At 52.0% G+C, this 20,526-nt stretch overlaps 1 protein-coding gene across 1 annotated transcript in view; it reads left to right on the top strand.

The window, feature by feature from the left end:
- The window catches only part of CTNNBIP1 (catenin beta interacting protein 1), a 64,331-nt gene extending 54,270 nt beyond the window's left edge, over positions 1 to 10,061 (top strand). Inside the window, exon 5 of the mRNA XM_030942444.1 lies at positions 7,559 to 10,061. Coding sequence (XP_030798304.1) covers positions 7,559 to 7,617 — 59 coding nt within the window. The 3' untranslated portion in view covers positions 7,618 to 10,061. The remainder of the gene's footprint in view (positions 1 to 7,558) is intronic.
- The last annotated feature ends 10,465 nt before the right edge of the window (positions 10,062 to 20,526 follow it).

Raw genomic sequence — 20,526 nt, forward strand, 5'->3', positions numbered from 1 at the left:
CTGTACCTCCCGGGTTCACACCATTCTCCTGCCTCAGCCTCCCGAGTAGCTGGGACCACAGGCACTTGCCACCATGCCTGGCTAATTTTTTAGTAGAGATGAGGTTTCACCGTGTTAGCCAGGATGGTCTCAATATCCTGACCTCATGATCTGCCCATCTCGGGCTGGGATTACAGGCGTGAGCCACCAAGCCCAGCCACCCATTTTTTAAAATTGGGGTTTTTGAGAGTTTTTTTGTTTGTTTGTTTGTTTTTTGAGATGGCATCTCACTCTGTCCCCCAGGCTGGAGTGCAGTGGCGTGATCTTGGCTCACCGCAACCTCTGCCTCCCAGGTTCAAGTGATTCTCCTGCCTCAGCCTCCTGACTAGCTGGGACTACAGGTTTGTGCCACCACACCCTGCTAATTTTTTATTTTTAGTAGAGATGGGGTTTCACCATGTTGGCCAGGCCGGTCTCAAACTCCTGACCTCAGGTGATCCACCCACCTTGGCCTTCCAAAGTGCTGGAATTACAGTCGTGAGCCACCTCACCTGGCCTGTTATTGAGTTTTTAAGAGTTCTTTATGGACTGGGCATGGTGGCTCATGCCTATAATCCCAACACGTTGGGAGGCCAAGGTGGGTGGATCACCTGAGGTCAGGAGTTTCGAGACCAGCCTGGCCAACATGGTGAAACCCCATCTCTACTAAAAATAAAAAAATTATCCAGGCATGGTGGTGGGCGCCTGTAATCCCAGGTACTCTGGAGGCTGAGGCAGGAGAATTGCTTAAACACAGGAGGCAAAGGTTGCGGTGAGCTGAGATCACGCCACTGCCCTCCAGCCTGGGCAACAGAGCAAGACTCCCTCTAAAAAAAAAAAAGGGTTTTTTATGTATTTTGGGTAACAGTCCCTTACCAGATACATGATTTGTCAATATTTTCTTTCATTCTGTGTGTTGTGTTTTCACTTTCTCGATGATATCTTTTGAAACAGAAAAGTTTTTAATCTTGGTAAAGTTCCATTTATCTTTTTCTTCTGTTGCTTGTGCTTTAGATATCATATCTAAGAAACCATCTCCTGCCAGGTGTGGAGGCTCATGCTTGTTATCCCAGTACTTTACATGGTAGAGGCAAGAGGATGGCTTGGGCCCAGGAGTTCAAGGCCAGCCTAGGCAACACAGGAAGACACCTCATCTGTCAAAACAATTTTTTCTTTTTTCTTTTTTTTTTTGAGACAGTGTCTCACTCTGTCGCCCAGACTAGAATGCAGTGGTGCGATCTTAGCTCACTGCAACCTCCAGCTCCTGGGTTCAAACAATTCTCATGCCTCAGCTTCCCAAGTAGCTGGGACTACAGGCATGTGCCACCAAGCCCAGCTAATTTTTTTTTGTATCTTTAGTAGAGATGGGGTTTCACCATGTTGATCAGGCTGGTCTCAAACTCCTGACCTCAAGTGATCTGCCCACCTCGGCCAAAAAAAATTAATTAGCTGGGTGTAGCAGTGTGCGCCTGTGGTCCCAGCTACTCAGGAGGCTGAGGTGAGAGAATCAATTGGGTCCAGAAGGTCAAGGCTGCACAGTAAGTGCTGATTGCACCACTGCACTCTAGCCTGGGCGACAGAGCAAGACCCTGTCCAAAAAAAAAAAAAAATCATTTCCTGGCCGGGCGCGGTGGCTCAAGCCTGTAATCCCAGCACTTTGGGAGGCCGAGGCGGGCGGATCACAAGGTCAGGAGATCGAGACCATCCTGGCTAACACGGTGAAACCCCATCTCTACTTTTTAAAAAGTACAAAAAACTAGCCGGGCGAGGTAGCGGGCGCCTGTAGTCCCAGCTACTCGGGAGGCTGAGGCAGGAGAATGGCGTGAACCCAGGAGGTGGAGCTTGCAGTGAGCTGAGATCCGGCCACTGCACTCCACTCCAGCTTGGGCGACAGAGCGAGACTCCGTCTCAAAAAAAAAAAAAAAAAAAAAAAAAAAGAAATCATTTCCTAACCCAAGGTCATGAAAATTTGTTTCTATATTTTCTTCCAAGATTTTTCTAACTTTATCTCTTATATATAGGTCATTTATCCATTTCGGATTAATTTTTGTAGATGCTGCAAGGTAAAGGTCGAATTTCATCCTGTGCATGTGAATATCCAGTTGTCCCAGCATCTATTAGTTCAGTTCTTCCCCACTGAATTGTCTTGGCACCTTTGTCAAAAATCAACTGGCCATAGTCGGAGGGTTTATTTCTGAACGCTCATTTTTGTTCCACTGATCTACATGTCTGTCCTTATGTCAGTACCACCCAGTCTCATTGACCTTGCCTTTGTAGTAAGTTTTGAAATCGAGAAGTGTGAGTCAATTTGTTCTTCTTTTTCAAGGTGGTGTTGGATATTCTGGGTCCCTTGCCTTTCCATATAAATGTTAGGATCAACTTGTCAATTTCTACAAAAAAAAAGGCAGTTTTTGAAAACTCCCCAAGAAAGGGATTTTGATAGGGATCATGTATTGAATTTTATTCAGTAATGTTGTGTACTGTTCAAAGCACAAAAATTTGCACTTTGTTAAATTTGTTCCTGTTTTATTATTATTAATGCAATTATAAGTGGAATCATTTTCTTAATTTTACTTTCAGATTGTTCATTGCTAGTGTATAAAAATACAATTGATTTTTGTAGATTGACCTTGTATCCTATACCTTTAACTTGTTCATTAGTTCTAATAGTTTTTTAGTGGACCAGGTGCAGTGGCTCAAGCCTGTAATCCCAGCACTTTGGGAGGCCAAGGTGGGTGGATCACTTGAGCTCAGGAGCTCGAGACCAACCTGGACAACATGGCAAAACTCCATCTCTACAAAAATACAAAAATTAGCCAGATGTGGTGGCACGCACCTATAGTCCCAGCTACTCGGGAGGTTGAAGTGGGAGGATTGCTTGAGCCTGGGAGGCGGAGGTTGCAGTGAGCCAAGATTATGCCACTGTACTCTGGCCTGGGTGACAGAGTGAGACCCTGTCTCAAAAAAAAAAACAATTTTTTTAGTGGATTCCTTATGATTTTCTACATATAAGATCATGTCATCTACAAATAGAGATAGTTTTACTTCTTCCTTTCCAATCTGGATGGCTTTTATCTCTTTTTCTTAACTTTCCTAACCTGGAATGAACCTTCAAGACAATATTGAATAAGAACGGTGAAAGCGGACATCCTTTTCTTGTTCATAATCTTGGTAGGGGAGAGCTTTCACCACAAATATGATAAGAGCTGTGGGATTTTCATAGATGACCTTTATCAGATTGAAGATATTCTCTTCTATTCTAGTTTGTTGAGTGGTTTGTTTTGTTTTGTTTTGTTTTCAGACAGTGTTTCGCTCTTGTTGCCCAGGCTGGAGTACAATGGCACGATCTCAGCTCACTGCAACCTCCGCCTCCCAGGTTCAAGCAATTCTGCTGCCTCAGCCTTCCGAGTAGCTGGGATTATAGGCATGCGCCACCATGCGTGGCTAATTTTGTATTTTTAGTAGAGATGGGGTTTCACCATGTTGGTCAGGCTGGTCTCGAACTCTCGACCTCAAGTGATCCGCCCACCTCTGCCTCCCAAAGTGCTGGGATTATAGGCATGAGCCACCACGCCCAGCCTTGAGTGGTTTTATTATGTTGGATTTCATCAGCTGCTTTTCCTGTGTGGTTTTTGTCCTTTATTCTATTGATACAGTGTTTTACAGTCATTGATTTTCAAATGTTAAACCAACCTTGCATTCCTGGGATAAATCTCACCTGGTCAGGGTATAGAATCCTTTTTGTATGTTGTTGTATTCAGTTTGCTAGCATTTTGTTGGGCATGTTTGCATCTATATTCATGTGAGATACTCATCTGTAGTTCTCTTTTCTTATGATCCTGTCATTGGGTTTTGACTATCCTTATCTTTTAATGTGTTAGAGTGTGGAACAGGAGAGACAGATCAACCTCTTCCCTCCTACGCTCACCTGCATCTAGTGGGAAGGGACAAATAGAAGCTCTGAGCCCAAGTTCAGACAGTGTCAGCAGAGGTACCAAGGGGGAAGACAGAGCTTCATCTGTAAAACAGGATAGGAAACCCAGCTGGCAGCCTGGAGGCAGTGGGCTGGCCTACTGCCTTCTTTGCAGTACATCTAGACAGTGAGAATACCTGAGGGAGCTGCCATATGCTGGCCTTCAAAGGAAAGACGGTAGGACTCAACCTCTGAGGTCCCTCCTGGCTCTAAAACTCCAGCTCGGAGGGATGGAGTCATGATCATAATGTAACAGCTCACCCTCCCTATTTGCTTACTGGCCCAAATTTCATAGAGAAGAGGAAAAGGGGACCAGTGTCCTCAGCCAGAAGCCTGTCAGGTTCATGGCTAGACCTTATTGAATGACAAATACCTGGCCGACCAGTGACAAGGATAGGTCAGAGAATGCTCTGGAAGAACTGAGAGCCTGCCTTCTTTTTGGTCCCAAAGGAAAGCAGATCCTTGTGGTAGAGTCTGGAAAACATCCTTAAGGAACAGAAGAGAGCACAGACAGGCCGCAGCTCTGCAGGCCTTTTCTTCTCTGCAGGGCTCCAGCAGCACAGTGGGAGGCTCTATAAATGCCACCAGGGAAGAGGGTGGCAGCTGGCAGTGTGGGAAGGGTAGGACTCTTGCAAATCCTTTACTTCAATTGTCTTGTTAAATAGCCATCAGAGTCCCTGTGTGACCTGGAGAAGATTACTTCCTTCCCACCCTCAGAGTGCAGGACAGGCACACACACTGGGAAGGCTGTGGAGTCAGGAGTCCTGGTCCCCAGGTCTGGGCTCCTCCGAGGAGCTAATGGCCCATTCCCTCTATAGACGCACCATTCCCTCCTGGGGCATCCCGTGCTATTTTTGCACCTGCAGCTCACCAAGAGGCCCAAGGTCCCTGAGTGAAAGCCCACGAGGCAGGCAGGGAGAGGAGCGAGCGAGCTGCCACCATCACTGCCACTAAGGCATCTTCTGCTGACAACTCCCCTTTCACAGACTCCTGCCAGCCCCCTTCTGATTAGCAAGCTGGGCAAGCAGCACTCAGGAAAAGTCGGCATCTGTTAGGTAACCAACCCAGCTGCCATGCAGGGGATGACGTAATCTTGGATTCTGTGGTTGCTAGGAAAATTCTGCCTGCAGTGATATTGCGTGGTCCTAGGGCTCAGGCGAAAACAGAATGTTCCCGAGAAGACAGGGGAAGGATTCATAGGGCTTCCCAAATGAGGGAGCCCCATCCCAGGAAGCCAGACGACTCGTGCCCTCTTCTAGATGCTTATTTCCCTTCTGAGCAATGGAGGTTGTGCTGGTAAAGCCAGAACCCCATGAAGGCGGGCTGGCGGTGGGAGGTGACAAGGTTCATTCCCTTAGCAGCACCTTGGTGCTCTAGTGCCAGGTAGAAGGTGTGTCTTGTCATTGCATCTTTGTATTTGGGCCCTCCGTCTCTGGCCCTCCCGATGACTGGGTGCATTCTCCCTCTCTTGGTAGAGCAGTTGGAAGGAGGTCATCACATGCCGGCTGTGGGGGAGACCCGGCTCACTGAGTGGGGGCCAGCTCACTCTGCCACTCCATTTCACACGCCAGGAGCCTCGCTTCACACCCCCCACACTGGCCCACCCTCGGTGGCCTTTTCTGTTTCTCCTGTTCCGATCCACCCCCTCCCAGAGAGAATGCCTGCAGTAGTACAGACAAGATGTCAGAAAGACCACGGGCAGCCAGACTGGTACTTTTTGGGGCAAAGTGAAGATCTGCCCTTTTACAAAGGGGGCGAGAGTAGCAGGACCGGATCAGGGAGTCAGGGTGGGACCCTGCAGGTCACCTCCTGGCCTACGGCCCCTCCCCAGCCATATCAGCACCTTCCTCCCCAGGCAGTTGTGGGTGTGGGCAGCGGGTCAGCATTTCGAGCTTTGCCCTCCTGCCACTGCCTATCCTGGCTGCTCATCAGAACCTGTCCTCTGGAGAACAAGACAAAAGAAGTGATTTCACAAGTGCCTGGGCCAGAATCTCAAATTCAGGATTAAGAAAAAGAAAGATGGCTGGGCGCAGTGGCTCACGCCTGTAATCCCAACACTCTGGGAGGCCAAGGAGGGCAGATCACGAGGTCAGGAGATTGAGACCATCTTGGCTAACATGGCTAACATGGTGAAACTCCATCTCTACTAAAACTACAGAAAATTAGTTGGGCATGGTGGCAGGCGCCTGTAGTCCCAGCTACTCAGGAGGCTGAGGCAGGAGAATGGCGTGAACCTGGGAGGCAGAGCTTGCAGTGAGCCGAGATCGCGCTACTGCACTCCAGCCTGGGCGACAGAGCAAGACTCCATCTCAAAAAAAAAAAAAAGGAAAGAAAGGAAGAAAAAGAAAGATTGGCAGGGCACGGTGACTTACGCCTATAATCCCAGCACTTTGGGAGGCCAAGGTGGGTGGATCATGAGGTCAGGAGTTTTGAGAACAGCCTGACCAACATGGTGAAACCCCGTCTCTACTAAAAATACAAAAAAATTAGCCAGGTGTGGTGGCCTGTGCCTGTAATCCCAGCTGCTCAGGAGGCTGAGGCAGGAGAATCGCTTGAACCCGGGAGGCAGAGGTTGCAGTGAGCCGAGATTACGCCACTGTACTCCAGCCTGGGCGACAGAGCAAGACTCCGTTTCAAAAAAGAAAAAAAGAAAAAGAAGGATTGTGGGCATATCTGTCTCAGTCAGAGCCAGGTGGACAGTAGGCTGGACATGGGCCCGACCATGCTCCTTGGAAGAAGTGTTGGCTTTGGGTGAAGGAGAAGCTGCTGCAAAGAGGAATGGCTATTTAAAACTACAGTGAGCCAGACCCTCCAAAGGCATCAAGACGTGAGTCTTTTTTTTTTTTTTTTTTTTTTTTTTTTTTTTTTTTTTTTTTTTTTTGAGGCGGAGTCTCGCTCTGTCGCCTGGACTGGAGTGCAGTGGCCGGATCTCAGCTCACTGCAAGCTCCGCCTTCCGGGTTTACGCCATTCTCCTGCCTCAGCCTCCCGAGGAGCTGGGACTACAGGCGCCCGCCACCTCGCCCGGCTAGTTTTTGTATTTTTTTTAGTAGAGACGGGGTTTCACCGTGTTAGCCAGGATGGTCTCGATCTCCTGACCTCGTGATCCGCCCGTCTCGGCCTCCCAAAGTGCTGGGATTACAGGCTTGAGCCACCGTGCCCGGCCAAGACGTGAGTCTTGAGAAGAAAGAGGGAGGTTCCCCAGGGGCCACCCCGCCTCCGGCTTTGGTAACTCAGGAGCAAGGGCTGTGAGCAGAGCTGAGCCCTGCTCCAAGTCACCTGGGGCCTCATCATGGTTCACCTGTCAGCTGTGTAGACTTGAGCAAGCCTCTGAGTCTCACCCTGGCAGCCCTGCCTTGTAGCCCTACAGCACGGTTGCAGGCCTTGTCCCCAGCCAGGCTTCAGGGAAGACCAGAGGGGAGGAAGACTTCCTCAGAAGCACTTTGTCCTAGGAAAGTGCCGCGATCCTAGTAGACGGGAGCTCTAGCTTGGCCACAGCCTCCTTGCTTGTCCTGCTCACAAGCCAATGCTGGAAGCCCCATCAGCGATCCTTGTCCCCTTATCTGCAGGTGCAGAGGATGTGGTGATGGCGTTTTCCAGGTCGGAGACGGAAGACCGGAGGCAGTAGCTGCAAAGCCCTTGGAACACCCTGGATGCTGTTGAGGGCCAAGAGATCTATGTGGCTCCTGGGCCGGCTGAGTGGCAGCAGACCCCCTTGCCCCACCTCCTACTTCCCCTACCCAACCCTGCCCTGCCCCATCCCACCTCACAGCTACTCAGTGGGGCTGGCATCAAGGGAGACACCAGTGGTGCGTTTATGATTGGCTTAATGGGATGGACTTGTGATTGGCTGCAGGAAGAAACTTTTTTATTTTTTAAATCTTGACCAACAGAAACCTTTTATTTTTATTTCTGACTCTTATTTTTTTAAAAAATTTGCGCCTCGGTATCTGGCTTCCCTGGAAGCTCTCCGAGCTCTGGTGCTTTAGTTAGGTCATTTTTTAGAAATGTGAAGAGGTCTGATTGGCTGCTTAAACTGGAAAGGGACTGTGATTGGCTGGTTAATGGGAAACGGTTTTTTCTTTGATTGGCTGCAGGTGTTCTGCTGATATCAACGGCTTCCCTATTTTGAATGCAGAAAACAGGGTCTGGGACATTAGTCGTTATATTTGACTTGAAAAGAAACCAAGTGCGCTTTGCAATATTTATTACACAAAGAACTTGCTGCTGCCTTCACATTTGGGGTTTGTGTTTGATTGGCTTTCGGTGCGTGTGTTTGGTTTCCCATTGGTTCACCCGTGACTCCTGTTGCCATGGATTCACCCCCCTCTGCTGCCGGCTCTGGGCCTGAGGGTCCACCTGGAGAGTACATTTGCTTTAATGAGTGCACCTGCCTCCACCAGCAAGGTGATCCCAAGGACCCTGAGCAGCTGGAAAGTTGGGCCCCCGAGGAGCTTTGTGTCGTCTTGAACCGAACAGCCCAGAGCCTAGAGGTAACCGTTAGGCGGGGTTTACGTGCATTGCCTGCATGAGCTGGCAACCAGCCAGCGTCCCTTGGTGAGAAAGGGATTGCCAAGACACCGTCCAGGCCCCACCAGCCGGGCCGGGCCCAGCAGAGGCTCACTACCCAGCTCTGTCCTCTTGGCCATCCCTCTGTGTACCACTTCCTGAGGCCTCATTCTGGGGTTCCTCTTGGAAAGGGGAGGAGCTTCTCCCAGTGTGAGACCCCAAAAGGCTCTGGAGGTCATCTAGCAGATGTCTCTGCTTGGGAGCCCAGAACCCACATAAAAGCCCCAGCTTGGCTCACAAGGCCCAGGAGACCTCCAGCTCTAAACCCCAACCCCTGACCTACCCCAGCCAGGCTCCCACCTGTCTGCTGCCAGTGCAATACGTTCTGGCCAGCACTGGAGTTCACTCATTGGAGGCCCATGCCCTCCACTCCACTGCCTTTGGAAGGGTCTCTCTCCAGGTCAGCCTGGAAGGGACAGTGTCATTTGTTTATGAAGTGCCACTGGGACATCTGGCTGGGCCTTCACCAAGCAAGTCCCTTTGACTGGCCCTTAAGCCAAACTCAGGCCCAGAATTGGCAAACTCAGTTCAGAATGGCAGTCCTGGAGGTGAGGGGTGAGGGGCAGGTCTAGTGTTCCTGCAGGAACCCTAAGTCCTCCCACCTGCCACCGCCTTCCCTGGGAGGGAGGTGGTCCTCCTATCTCCCTGGATCACTGGCAGGTGTGGGATCTGGGGAGAGGGGTTGGAGAAAGATGCAGTCCTCAGGAAGAGGGCCGCCACCCTCCCCTACGCTGGTAGATGCTGAGGCCCCTAGGTGCCCAGAGCCAGGGGCACCCTCTCAGAACCAAATCTTTCCCCTTTCTTGGGGCTTGGGGCTCGGGCCATAGGGGCTCCTGAGTGTCATGAAGTGCACAGGAGCCAAATGACCGAGCCCTGGAGAGCCCCATGGTCAGTGGGTAGTTCACGCTGTGCTCTGGCACCATCAGCCTGTCCCAGATCGAGCATCAGGCTAAGACCCTGTGTCCTCTACCATGCACTCACCCCTAGCCCTGGTTAGCTGACAGTCAGCTGTGGAGAACACAGCTACAACCCTACCCTGGCAGGGACCTGAGAGCATCTTCTCAGGAGGGGCAGCGCATGTGTGCGTGTGCTGTGTGAGTGAGCACACCCATGTTCTCACTCAGATATACACGTGCACACACACGCACTCTCCCAGCTCAGCGGCCTGGAGGTCTGACTGAGGCCCTGGGGAAAGGTGAGTTCTTTCGTCTCCCTCCTCCAGGTTGTCGTGCCTGGAGTCAGGTGTTAAGGCCACACTGCTGGCTGCCCCCTTTTTGTACCAGTAGCTCCTATAAAGGGCCCACACCTGGTGGATACCTGGTTGAGTGTGTGGTCTCTGCCCCAGCCTGTCCTTGTCACGATCACAGGCCTTTTGTAACAATGACGACCCCGGCCTGTCTCATCTTCTGAAGAGGAAAAGTCAAAGTGTTGCTGTGGCTTCATATTTCAACTAAAATATATCTGTTGGAGAAAGAAATTAACAATAAAGAATTTTCATAGGTTGGTGTGTGAGCTGAGCTGGTTTCTTCCTCGGAATCAGGCACTCTGACTGATTTCCCTACATCACGTGGGCTCTGCTGCTGCGGGGGCCCCTCCTTCCCAGGGAGGCGCAGCCAGGAAGGACAGCACCAAGTTTGATAAGTGTCTGTGACCTGAGCTGAGCTCAGGGTTCGGAAGAATTTCTAGATCTACCCAGCCCAGCTCGAGGGTCCTTAGGAAGGTTGAACCTCCTTTTTTACCTGGAGATTTTAAACATCATTCCAGATTCAACTGAGATCAGTAAACTTCAGAGGCAACCTCGTCCTTCCACACCTATGAAAAGACACTAAGCACTCCGTAAGGGTGTGGGGATCCCGCCATCCTAGGCACCGCAACATCCTGATGTGATGGCACCGGTCCTAGAATGCTTGTTACGGACGCCCAAACAGAGTATCTGTCCCTTCCACCATCCCAGAAGTGGAAGATGTATTGAGTTTCAGCTGTATGTACAAGTTTGGAAGCTGAAATCATTTCTGCTTCAAGAATTTTTGCTTCGGAAGCATTTTCTAGAAATTTTCATTTCCACCCTTCATAAACCCATTTTTGGGTCTTTTTTTTTTTTTGTTGTTCCTCCTATTTAGATAGTCTCACTGCTTCTATTTCCTTTTCAAAGAATTTCACTGGGTCCTAGAGGCTATGAAGTTTACAGAATGTGAGTACAATGACACAACCAACATCATTAAATCTTTGTGTTGGGGGAGATATTGGGTCTTTTAGCAGCCCATGCAGTAGCCAGATGCGCAAGCCCGTCTGAAACATTTCCAAAAATACCTTGTCCAGGCTTTGCTTGAATACTCTCTAGAGCTGGGGAGCTCACTACCTCACACGTTAGTCCAGAGCATGTTCATGTAACCTATGCTTATCCTTATATTGAGTTGATCTATCTTTTTCTGTAACTTCTTGTCCAGAAAGGAGTTTGTAGTCATTGAGAGAAAGACAAATAAAGATCGCTGTGTTAACCAGAAATTACGTAGAGACACACATCCAAGGGCTCATGCAGAATCCACCCCTGCCCAGCACTCTGAGTGGCACCATCAGCCTTGTAGTTAATCAGCTCTTCTAAGCTGAGCCACTGAGTAGATCAAGGGACTGACCGGCTGGCCCTGGTCCCACCTGCCCAGCCCCCAGCAGAGAGCTTGGAAACCGGAGCCAAGCGGGATCGTCCTCCCGGTGCTGTGTAACCTGTCTAAGCTGCCTAAACTGTCATGGGAAGTAGGCCACATAAATGAGTCAGGGACACTTCAACAGGCAAAGGAAAAACACTGGGGACAGCCTTGGGTCTTTCAGGCTCCCTCAGCCCACAAAGCAGGCAACCTCCTGGGTCACCTTCCCAGGTACGGGATGGGGTAATGACCCCAACAGGCAGTGTTGGGACTGCTGTGGCAAGAGACAGCAGGGGGCCAGGCTGAGCCTGGCGAGAGGGAGGCAGAGCTGCCAGGGACAGCAGGGGGCCAGGCTGAGCCTGGGGGGAAGGAGGCAGAGCTGCCAGAGACAGCAGAGGGCCAGGCTCAGCCTGGTGTGGGGGAGGCAGAGTGACCAGAGACAGCAGTGGGCCAGGCTGAGCCTGGGGTGGGGAGGCTGAGGAGTGTGCCTCTTGGTGTTTCCCAGGCTTGGGGGGCAGGCTGTTGAGAATGAATGAAGCGCTTCTTCTCCCCGTCCCTGCAGGTGAATACCAGCACTGAGAATCCAGGCTGGCCCCAGCCTTTAAAGAGGGTCTTTTGTAGCAGGGAATTTGATCCCCTCTATTGGTGGTAGGGGGAACTCTGGTCCCAGGGGACCCCAACACCACTCACGTGCCGCTTTTGCTTGGGCAGGGCAGGTTCGTTTCTCTCCCTCCCTCCCTCCCTCTTCTGGGTTGCCCATGACCACCCAACCCTTTCCATTTCCCAGAGGATAAAATGCATCCAGACTAACCGACTAACCTGAGGCTGTGTTGAGAAAGCATTCCCCCGCTCTGCAGTGTCCACTGAAAGAGCTTGATCTTCTGGGAAATAACTGATGTTCGAGAGATTTGGGGGAACTTGCATGGCAAGTTAGGGGTGAGTTCTAATTTGAAGAAAGTCCTTAAGGGGACAAGGGCAGTGAAATGCCTTTTGAATATCAACTAGTATCTTGGTTTCACTTTTCTCCTTGACATTGGAACTTTCCCCATCACAGATGGTTCCCAGAGAGGCCTTCCAGTCCTGCCAGCATAGAAGTCATGAGCGCTCTTGTCACAGGGATGAGCCACGCCCTACCAACCCTGCGCCATCTGCTCCTCTTCCAGAGCTCCTAGGTTAGGCATGTGTGCAACAGGTGGCTGTCCCTGTTTGCACACCTGTGGGAGCCCCGTCCTACCCTGCACAACCCCAGAGGAGGTGACTTCAGACCCAGAGCCTCTGAGAGTTTACACTGCCTGACGCTTGGTCTTGACCTTGCCACTTCCGGTGGAAGGAGGTGGATCTTCACAAACATCTTTGACAAGTGTCTCCTATGTCTCGGTCTTTTTTTTTTTTTTGAGACAGAGTCTCACTCTGTCACCTGGGCTGTAGTGTAGTGGCGCAATCTTGGCTCACTGCAGCCTCTGCCTCCTGGGTGCAAGCAGTTCTCCTGCCTCAGTCTCCCGAGTAGCTGGGATTACAGGCACCCACCACCACACCCAGCTAATTTTTGTATTTTTAGTAGAGACAGGGTTTCACCATGTTGGCCAGGCATGAGCCACCAGGCCCAGCCATGTGTCCCAGTGTTTTTTGTTTGTTTGTTTTTTGTTTTTTTGAGATGAGTCTTGCTCTGTCGCCCAGCCTGGAGTGCAGTGGCGCAATCTCGGCTCACTGCAAGCTCCACCTCCCGGGTTCAAGCCATTCTCCTGCCTCAGCCTCCCGAGTAGCTGGGACTACAGGTGCCTGCCACCACGCTCGGCTAATTTTTTTGTATTTTTAGTAGAGACGAGGTTTCACCGTGTTAGCCAGGATGGTCTCGACCTCCTGACCTCGTGATCCATCCACCTTGGCCTCCCAAAGTGCTGGGATTATAGAGGCGTGAGGCACCGCGCCTGGCCGTGTCCCAGTCTTCATCACAGCTAATGTTGACTGGACGGTACCTGTGTGAAGGTGCTTGCTCAGTCACGTGCGAGTTATGTTCCTAGGCTGCCCCGAAGCTCCCTGGGCCTCTCTGAAGCCTCCCATGCAGACCTAGCACTTCACCTCCAAGCTACGCTGGTTTTGCCAGAAGTTCCTCTTCCACTTTAAATCTTCAAGGTTTAGACGGTTTGCCCCCACAGCATAAATCTTTATATCCACATAGCTGGGGGCTGGGGAAACATCATGGTTTAGAGTGGGAACTGTGGAGGCCGACTGGAGGCAGGATTCAATCTGTCACTTGGCAACTGTGTGACTTGGCCTGAATGATGAACCTTATTGAAAAAAATGGAAAAAATAAGAGCATCAGGGCCATAGGCTGTTGGTGACAACTGAGATAATGCATATGACACGCTTAACAGAGTGACCTGTGACCAGTGGGGGGTTCAGGACATAGGGTTATTGTTAAGTCACCATAGCGGGTGTCCCTCCACCCCATCCTCTCGACTCAAAAGTCACACAGAGCCAGGACTTGTCTGCAGCGTTTGGCGTGGGGAGGAGCACAGCCCCAGGTCCCACAGGGTGCTTAGGAAACGCTTCTTTGATGAGAATGAAGGAGCCCAGATGATCCCTTTGTAGAAGCCAAGGCCAGAGCTGCCTCCAGCTCCGCAGCCCCTGCCCTGAGCCTCTCCCTCTGCTGAGCTGCTTTGCCTGGGGGACGGGCGCTCCCTGGAGCACATCCCCTCCGCCTTCCCCAAAACCTGCCAGCTAAGGAAGGTGCCCCCTCAGGGTGGACTCTGTCACGGCTACTCGGCAGAGCTTGGGAGTAGGGGGGTGGAAGTCTTGTTTGCCAGGGACCCTCCTGCTCGCCTCGTGCTTAAACTCCAAATAGAATCACAGCCAGTCAGGAAAGGGGATAAAATTAAATCCTCGATCATGATCAAGTGGTTAAAAAAAAACCCATCACAGCCAGCGGCTTCTTCTCACTGCAGCCGGCTCTGCCTCAGAGCAAATAGGAGGAGGAGAAGGAAGAGGAGGAGGAAGACAGAGCCATTTTGGGCCCCAGCACCCCTCCCTCCCGGCCAGCCCCTCTTCCTGCCTTCCCAGACCCCCAGGGCCCTGAGACTCTGCATCCCTCACCCCAAAGATGGGGAGGCTGGGAGGGTGGCTGCTGTTGGGGGAGGCCCATATCCTGCCCAAGGAGGCAGGGCCTGGACTCCAGTCTCCGGAACTGCAGACCTGGGATCAAATCCAGACTCTGCCAATTACTGTGTGTCGTGGGCAAGTCACTCGACGTTTCCGAGCCTGTTTCCTAATCTGGAACGTGGGAACAATCATGGCAACTGCCTCATTGGTGGTTGTCTGAATTCAGTGGGTGGGCACCACCAATGGTGTGCCAAGGGCGGAGGGGCACGGACGGAGAAGCAGCCTGCCTGGGGTTCAGGCAATAAGGGGGTGTATTGTCTGGAGAGAATTTCAAAACACTAAAACTGACGGTCTGGTCTGCTTGCTGCTTGCTTGCTTTTGCCTCCATGCCCAGGCTACTCTAGCCCTGGGGCAGAGCACGGCCACCCCCAACACTTGACCTTCTCTTTGGGCAAGAGGCCAGGCTGCTGGCTCAGGGCATAGGTCTAGGTGGGCCCGGCTGAGATGCTCCTGTACCAATGGATGATGCCCCAGTGACTCCTCAGTGCCCCTTCCCAGCCTCAGGCCTCCATCTGCAGAACAGGAAGAGGCCGCAGCTCCTTGCCTTGGGCCCTGGCTGCACCCTAGGTCCTGGCTTCCTCTGTGCAGCCCCTGAGGGATGGTAGGGGCCCAGCTGCCAGCACCTGGCAGGGCGGAGCCTTTAGAGCTGGAGATCTGCAGTATGCCCAGAGGGAGGACTGAGGTGTACCTTGGCTGGGGAGTTAGGAAGCTGCCAGAGGAAACAATGAGGCTATAAAAAGAGCCGTTTGTTTACTGTAGGTGCACATCCTTGTGTGTCCTTGTGTGAAAGAGGGGCCAGCTTGGTGGAGGGGCTGAGCTTCCAGTGGGGAAGGGACCTGGTGGAGTCAGTGGCAGGGCAGAGTTGGAGGGGGGAACTTCACCCCCCCCTGCAGTGCCAACGTAGCCTCCCCAGGTAGCATCTGATGGCCTCACTGGCCTGAGGTGGCCCCTCCAGCCAGGCCTGTGGTATGGTTGTACCTATGTTCCCTCAGCAAGGCTCAGCCCCAGCCCCCAGCCCAGAGGCCTGTGGCACCCCTGCCCGCCCTCCCAGGCCCAGCTCAGACTGCCTCTGCCAGCTTGTCCCTTGGGAGTGAGTCTGGGGCTGGTCCTGCATCCCAGGGTAGAATCCTGCCACGCGGTCTGTAAACTTCTCTGACCGATTCAGCCCTCTACCCCATCAGAAGGGCTGAGACTGTAGAGAGGCCATACCCTGGGAGGCACAGCCCAGACTCTGCCCCTCAGGGTTCTATCTGGAACCTTCCTTCCTAGCTCTTGCAGCTCCTCCCAGCGCCTCTGGCTGGCTTTGGAGGTGAGCCCTGAGCTGTCTGGCTGCCTCCCAGGACTCCCCCAGGCACTGCGAGAGTTAACTAGCCTAGCCCGTGCCAGCTGGGCCCCTGCCGAGCATTGAGCCCATCCGGAAATGCTGGCTGAGGACCTACTGGGCGCTGGGCTGGGAAGTGAGATGTGGGACTGAGGCTGCTGGACAGGACTGATGTGCAAATAGGCAGCAACGGTGCAGGGCCCTGCGGGAAGGGAACATCCGTGCCAGGGAGTGGAGCTGGTGGTCCCAGGCTCACCTGCAGGGGGCTGAGGCGGTTGGGAGGGTCCCTCCGAGCTCCTGCACCTGCCCAGGGTGGTGAGGGGTGTACTTCTCCTTGGCTTGTGATGTGGCTCATGGGACGGTCAGGGCAGGGTGGCCACAGAGGCCTCTGGGTTTACTGGGGACCGTTGGTCCCTGACTCTTCTCTGGCAGCTGGACTCAGGGCGGGAGGCTTGCTCATTTCTGTCTTGGGCTTGCTTGTTTCTGCAGCAGAGCCCGCTTCTCCTGACCACTCAGGTTGCACCAGTGATCTCTGGAGCCCCTGAGGTCACATGGTGCCAGCTCCTGCTGTTCTGTTCCCAGTCTAAGGGTTCCCCCAAAAGGTCATGTCTGAGAGCCACTTGCTTTTTCTGGCACATTCCCAGGGAGGTCTCCTGGGAAGCAGCTTCAGATGCAGAACATGTTAGGAGGGAAATTTGTCAGGACAAGCCTGGGAGGTTAGGCTCAAACCTGGCAGCTGCCCAGGCCCTGCTGGGGTTCCTGCTTAAGCTGCTGATGCAGCTGCCAGGGCTGGGCGGGGCTTGCTTTTCCCACCCCCTCCCCAGGCTATGTGGTCTATTTGAGGCCCAGACATTGGTCCTAAGGGAGAAGAAGGGCAAGAAGGGGTGTCCTAGTTCCCTGGGTGGTAACCAGGGATTCACCCCATCCCTCCTCTGAGATGCTGGGAGGATGAGCAGATGCTGGTGTGCAGAAGGGGCTGAGAGGCTTAGGGGATTAAGCTATTAGTGGTCATTAGGCAGTGGAGGAGGCTGGGCAGCGTGGGGAGGGGAGGGTGGCATGGCAGAGAGTGCTTGTCCAGGAGCCCAGGTGGGTCTACAGCCCACTCTGCCACTCACCCTGGGCAACTCCATCCTGTGTGTCTGAGCCTCCAGGGACTGTGAGAGTCATTCATGGTGTTCCCCGGAAATTCCCAGCTCTCTGCCTTCCAGGCCCGTAATGGGATTGTATTTCCCCACCCACTTTAGTTTGAGTGTGGCCCTAACTTGTTCATCCAATGAAATGTGGGCAGAAGTGAGAGTCATTTCGTAATGTTCCAGAAGTGGCTGCCCCATCAGCCTGAGTCCTGGCCACAAGCAAGAGAGGAAGTGTGCTGTTTCATGCCCTGGGCATCTTGGGCTTGCTTGTTTCTGCAGCAGAACCCACCTCTCCTGACCACTCAGGTTGCACCGGTGATCTCTGGAGCCCGTGGTGCCGGCTCTTGCTGTTCTGTTCCCAGTCCAAGGGTTTCCCCAAAAGGTCATGACTGAGAGTCACTGCTTTTTCTGGCATCTTTGGCATCACAAGTAAGGCTGTCCTGGTCCCCACCCTGGACCCTGCAAGGCAGCCCTGCCTTTTGCTGTTAGGACTCAATCTGCCCTTCTCAGCATGCGCAGCCCAAGGCCGTGGTGATAGGGCTCCTGTTAATCCAACCTCATCTCCTGTCATCCCCCTGTTCTTCCCACTCCAGCCACCAGCCTCCTTTTGTTCCTCAGATGCTGAGCTTCTCCCACTTTGGGGCTTTTGTGCCTGCTGTTCCTTTGCCTGGAATGTTCTTCCTCCGTGGCTGAATCCTTCTTCATGTTCAGATGTCAGCTCCAATGTCACCCCCTCAGAGTGTCCACACTGACCACCCTATTTTGCTTTCCACTCTTTTTTTTTGTCTGTCATCCAGGCTGGAGTGCAGTGGCGCAATCTCGGCTCACTGCAACCCCCACCTTCTGGGTTCAAGTGATTCTCCCGCCTCAGCCTCCCGCGTAACTGAGACTACAGGCATGTGCCACTGTGCCCGGCTAATTTTTGTATTTTTTTTTTTTTTTTTTTTTTTTTTTGAGACGGAGTCTCGCTCTGTCGCCCAGGCTGGAGTGCAGTGGCCGGTTCTCAGCTCGCTGCAAGCCCGCCTCCCGGGTTTATGCCATTCTCCTGCCTCAGCCTCCGAGTAGCTGGGACTACAGGCGCCCGCCACCTCGCCCGGCTAGTTTTTTGTATTTTTTAGTAGAGACGGGGTTTCACCGTGTTAGCCAGGATGGTCTCGATCTCCTGACCTCGTGATCCGCCCATCTCGGCCTCCCAAAGTGCTGGGATTACAGGCTTGAGCCACCGCGCCCGGCATTTTTGTATTTTTAGTAGAGATGGGGTTTCCCCATGTTGGCCAGGCTGGTCTTGAACTCCTGACCCCAAGTGATCCATCTGCCTCAGACTCCTAAAGTGCTGGGATTACAGGCGTGAGCTACCGCGCCTGGCCTTGCTTTCCACTCTGTAACACACTCCTGTTTCCCTGTTTTATTTTTTTATTTGTGAATTTCTTTGTTTACTTGTTTATGTTTCGCGCCTCCCGCCAGAAGCCAAGCTGCATGGTTGGATCTTGTCTGGCTTCTTCACTGCCATGTCCTCGGCACCTGCTATTTAGTGGGCTTTCCACAAGGGCTCGGTAAATGACTGAATAATCATGACCTTTGAGTGACTTCTCTGCTGAACCCTCTGTGGCCCACAGGTACCCTGATCCTATTTCCTGAACCAAAGTGGTGCTGACAACAAGGAAATCTGGGATCTAGAGAGGAGCGCATCCTCTTGGCTTCACAAGCTCATGTCCCTTAGGGGATGTTTCAGTGGGGCTGGGCCCTGGCACCGTGTGGCACCCCTGTGAGCCTGTCTTGGCTGATAAATCCATTCTGGGCTGCTGAAGGGGCCTGAGGACTTGTCTGGGCAGACTTTTTGGTTTGACTAGGATTACAGACAACAGAAACCCAACTCCAGCTGGCTCCCATCGCTGGAAGGCTTTCAAGGTAGCTCACAGGATTAAGGCAATTGTGTAGGGACCAGGGCCTCAGGGACTGCTTCCCAAATACCCTTTCCCTTTAGGAGTATTTATTCTGTTTCTGCTTGATTTTGCCTGTTGGCCTCATTATCTCCTGTGACAGACTGGCATCTCCTCCTATGGGGAGACATGACCCCTGGCAACTTCAGTAGAAAGGAGGCTGTTCTCCCAGCACACAAAACAATCCCAGGGTGATCTCGTGACTTCTAGACAGACAGCAATGCGGGGCCCCACACCTACTTCCATGTCCCACCTGGCAGACACTGCCTGGGATAGAGGTGGGTCTACTAGTTTGCCAGGGCTGTTGTAACAAAGTACCACACTCTGGGTGGCTTACACAACAGAAACTCATTTTCTAACAATTCTAGAGACTGGAGGTCTGAAATTAAAATGTCAGCACGGGCCGTGCATGGTGGCTCATACCTGCAGTCCTAACATTTTGGGAGGCCAAGGCGGGTGGATTGCCGGGTATGGTGGTGTGCACCTGTAGTCCCAGCTATTTGAGAGGCTGAGGTACCGTACCCCTGTACTCCAGGGTGACAGAGCTAGACCCTGTCTCAAAACAAAAATGAAAACAAAAGGTCAACAGGGTTTGTTATTTCTTTTTATTATTTATTTATTTATTTATTTATTTATTTATTTATTTATTTATTTTGAGATGGAGTGTCTCTTTGTCGCCCAGGCTGGAGTGCAGTGGCGCGATCTCAGCTCACTGCAATCTCTGCCCCCCAGGTTCACGTCATTCTCCTGTCTCAGCCTCCCAAGTAGCTGGGACTACAGGCGCCTGCCACCACGCCCGACTAATTTTTTTTGTATTTTTAGTAGAGATGGGGTTTCAGCGTGTTAGCCAGGATGGTCTCAACCTCCTGACCTCGTGATCCGCCCTTCCTCGGCCTCCCAAAGTGCTGGGATTACAGGCGTGAGCCATCGTGCCCGGCCCGTTCTTTCTTTTTAAAATTTATTTATTTGTTTATTTTTTGGAGACAGGATCTCACTCTGTCACCCATGCTGGAGTGCAGTGGTGTGATATCGGCTCACTGCAACCTCCACCTCCCGGGTTCAAGCAACTCTCCTGCCTCAGCCTCTCGAGTAGCCGGGACTATGGGCGCCCGCCACTGTGCCCGGCTAAGTTTTGTATTTTTAGTAGAGATGAGGTTTCCTCATCTAGCCCAGGCTGGTCTCAAACTCCTGGGCTCAATCTGCCAGCCTCAGCCTCCCAAAGTGCTGGGATTACAGGCATGAGCCACTGTGCCCAGCCTTACAATTTTCTTCCTTTCTTTCTTTCTTTCTTTCTTTCTTTCTTTCTCTTTCTTTCTTTCTTTCTTTCTTTCTTTCTTTCTTTCTTTCTTTCTTTCTTTCTTTCTTTCTCTTTCTTTCCTTTCTTTTCTTTTCTTTCTTTCCTTCCTTCCTTCCTTCCTTCCTTTCTCTTTCTTTCTCTCTCTCTCTTTCTTTCTTTTTCTTTCTTTCCTTCCTTCCTTCCGTCCTTCTTTCTTTCTTTCTTCTCTCTCTCTTTCCTTTCTTTATCTCTCTCTCTCTCTTTATTTTTTTCTCTCTCTCTTTCTTTCATTCTACATTCAGACTCCCAAGCAGTAATTGGCTCCTTCTGACGGCTGTGGGGAAGGTGTCCCGGGCCTCTCTCCTTGGCTTGCGTGCAGATGGCCGTCTTCCTCCTATGTCTCTTCATGTCGTCTTCCCTCTGTGAGTGTGTCCTAACCTCCTAACCTCTTTTTTTTTTTTTCTTCTTCTTTTTTTGAGATGGAGTCTTGCTCTGTC

This window comes from Rhinopithecus roxellana, chromosome 12 (assembly GCF_007565055.1).
Source record: "Rhinopithecus roxellana isolate Shanxi Qingling chromosome 12, ASM756505v1, whole genome shotgun sequence".
Lineage (NCBI taxonomy): Eukaryota > Metazoa > Chordata > Mammalia > Primates > Cercopithecidae > Rhinopithecus > Rhinopithecus roxellana.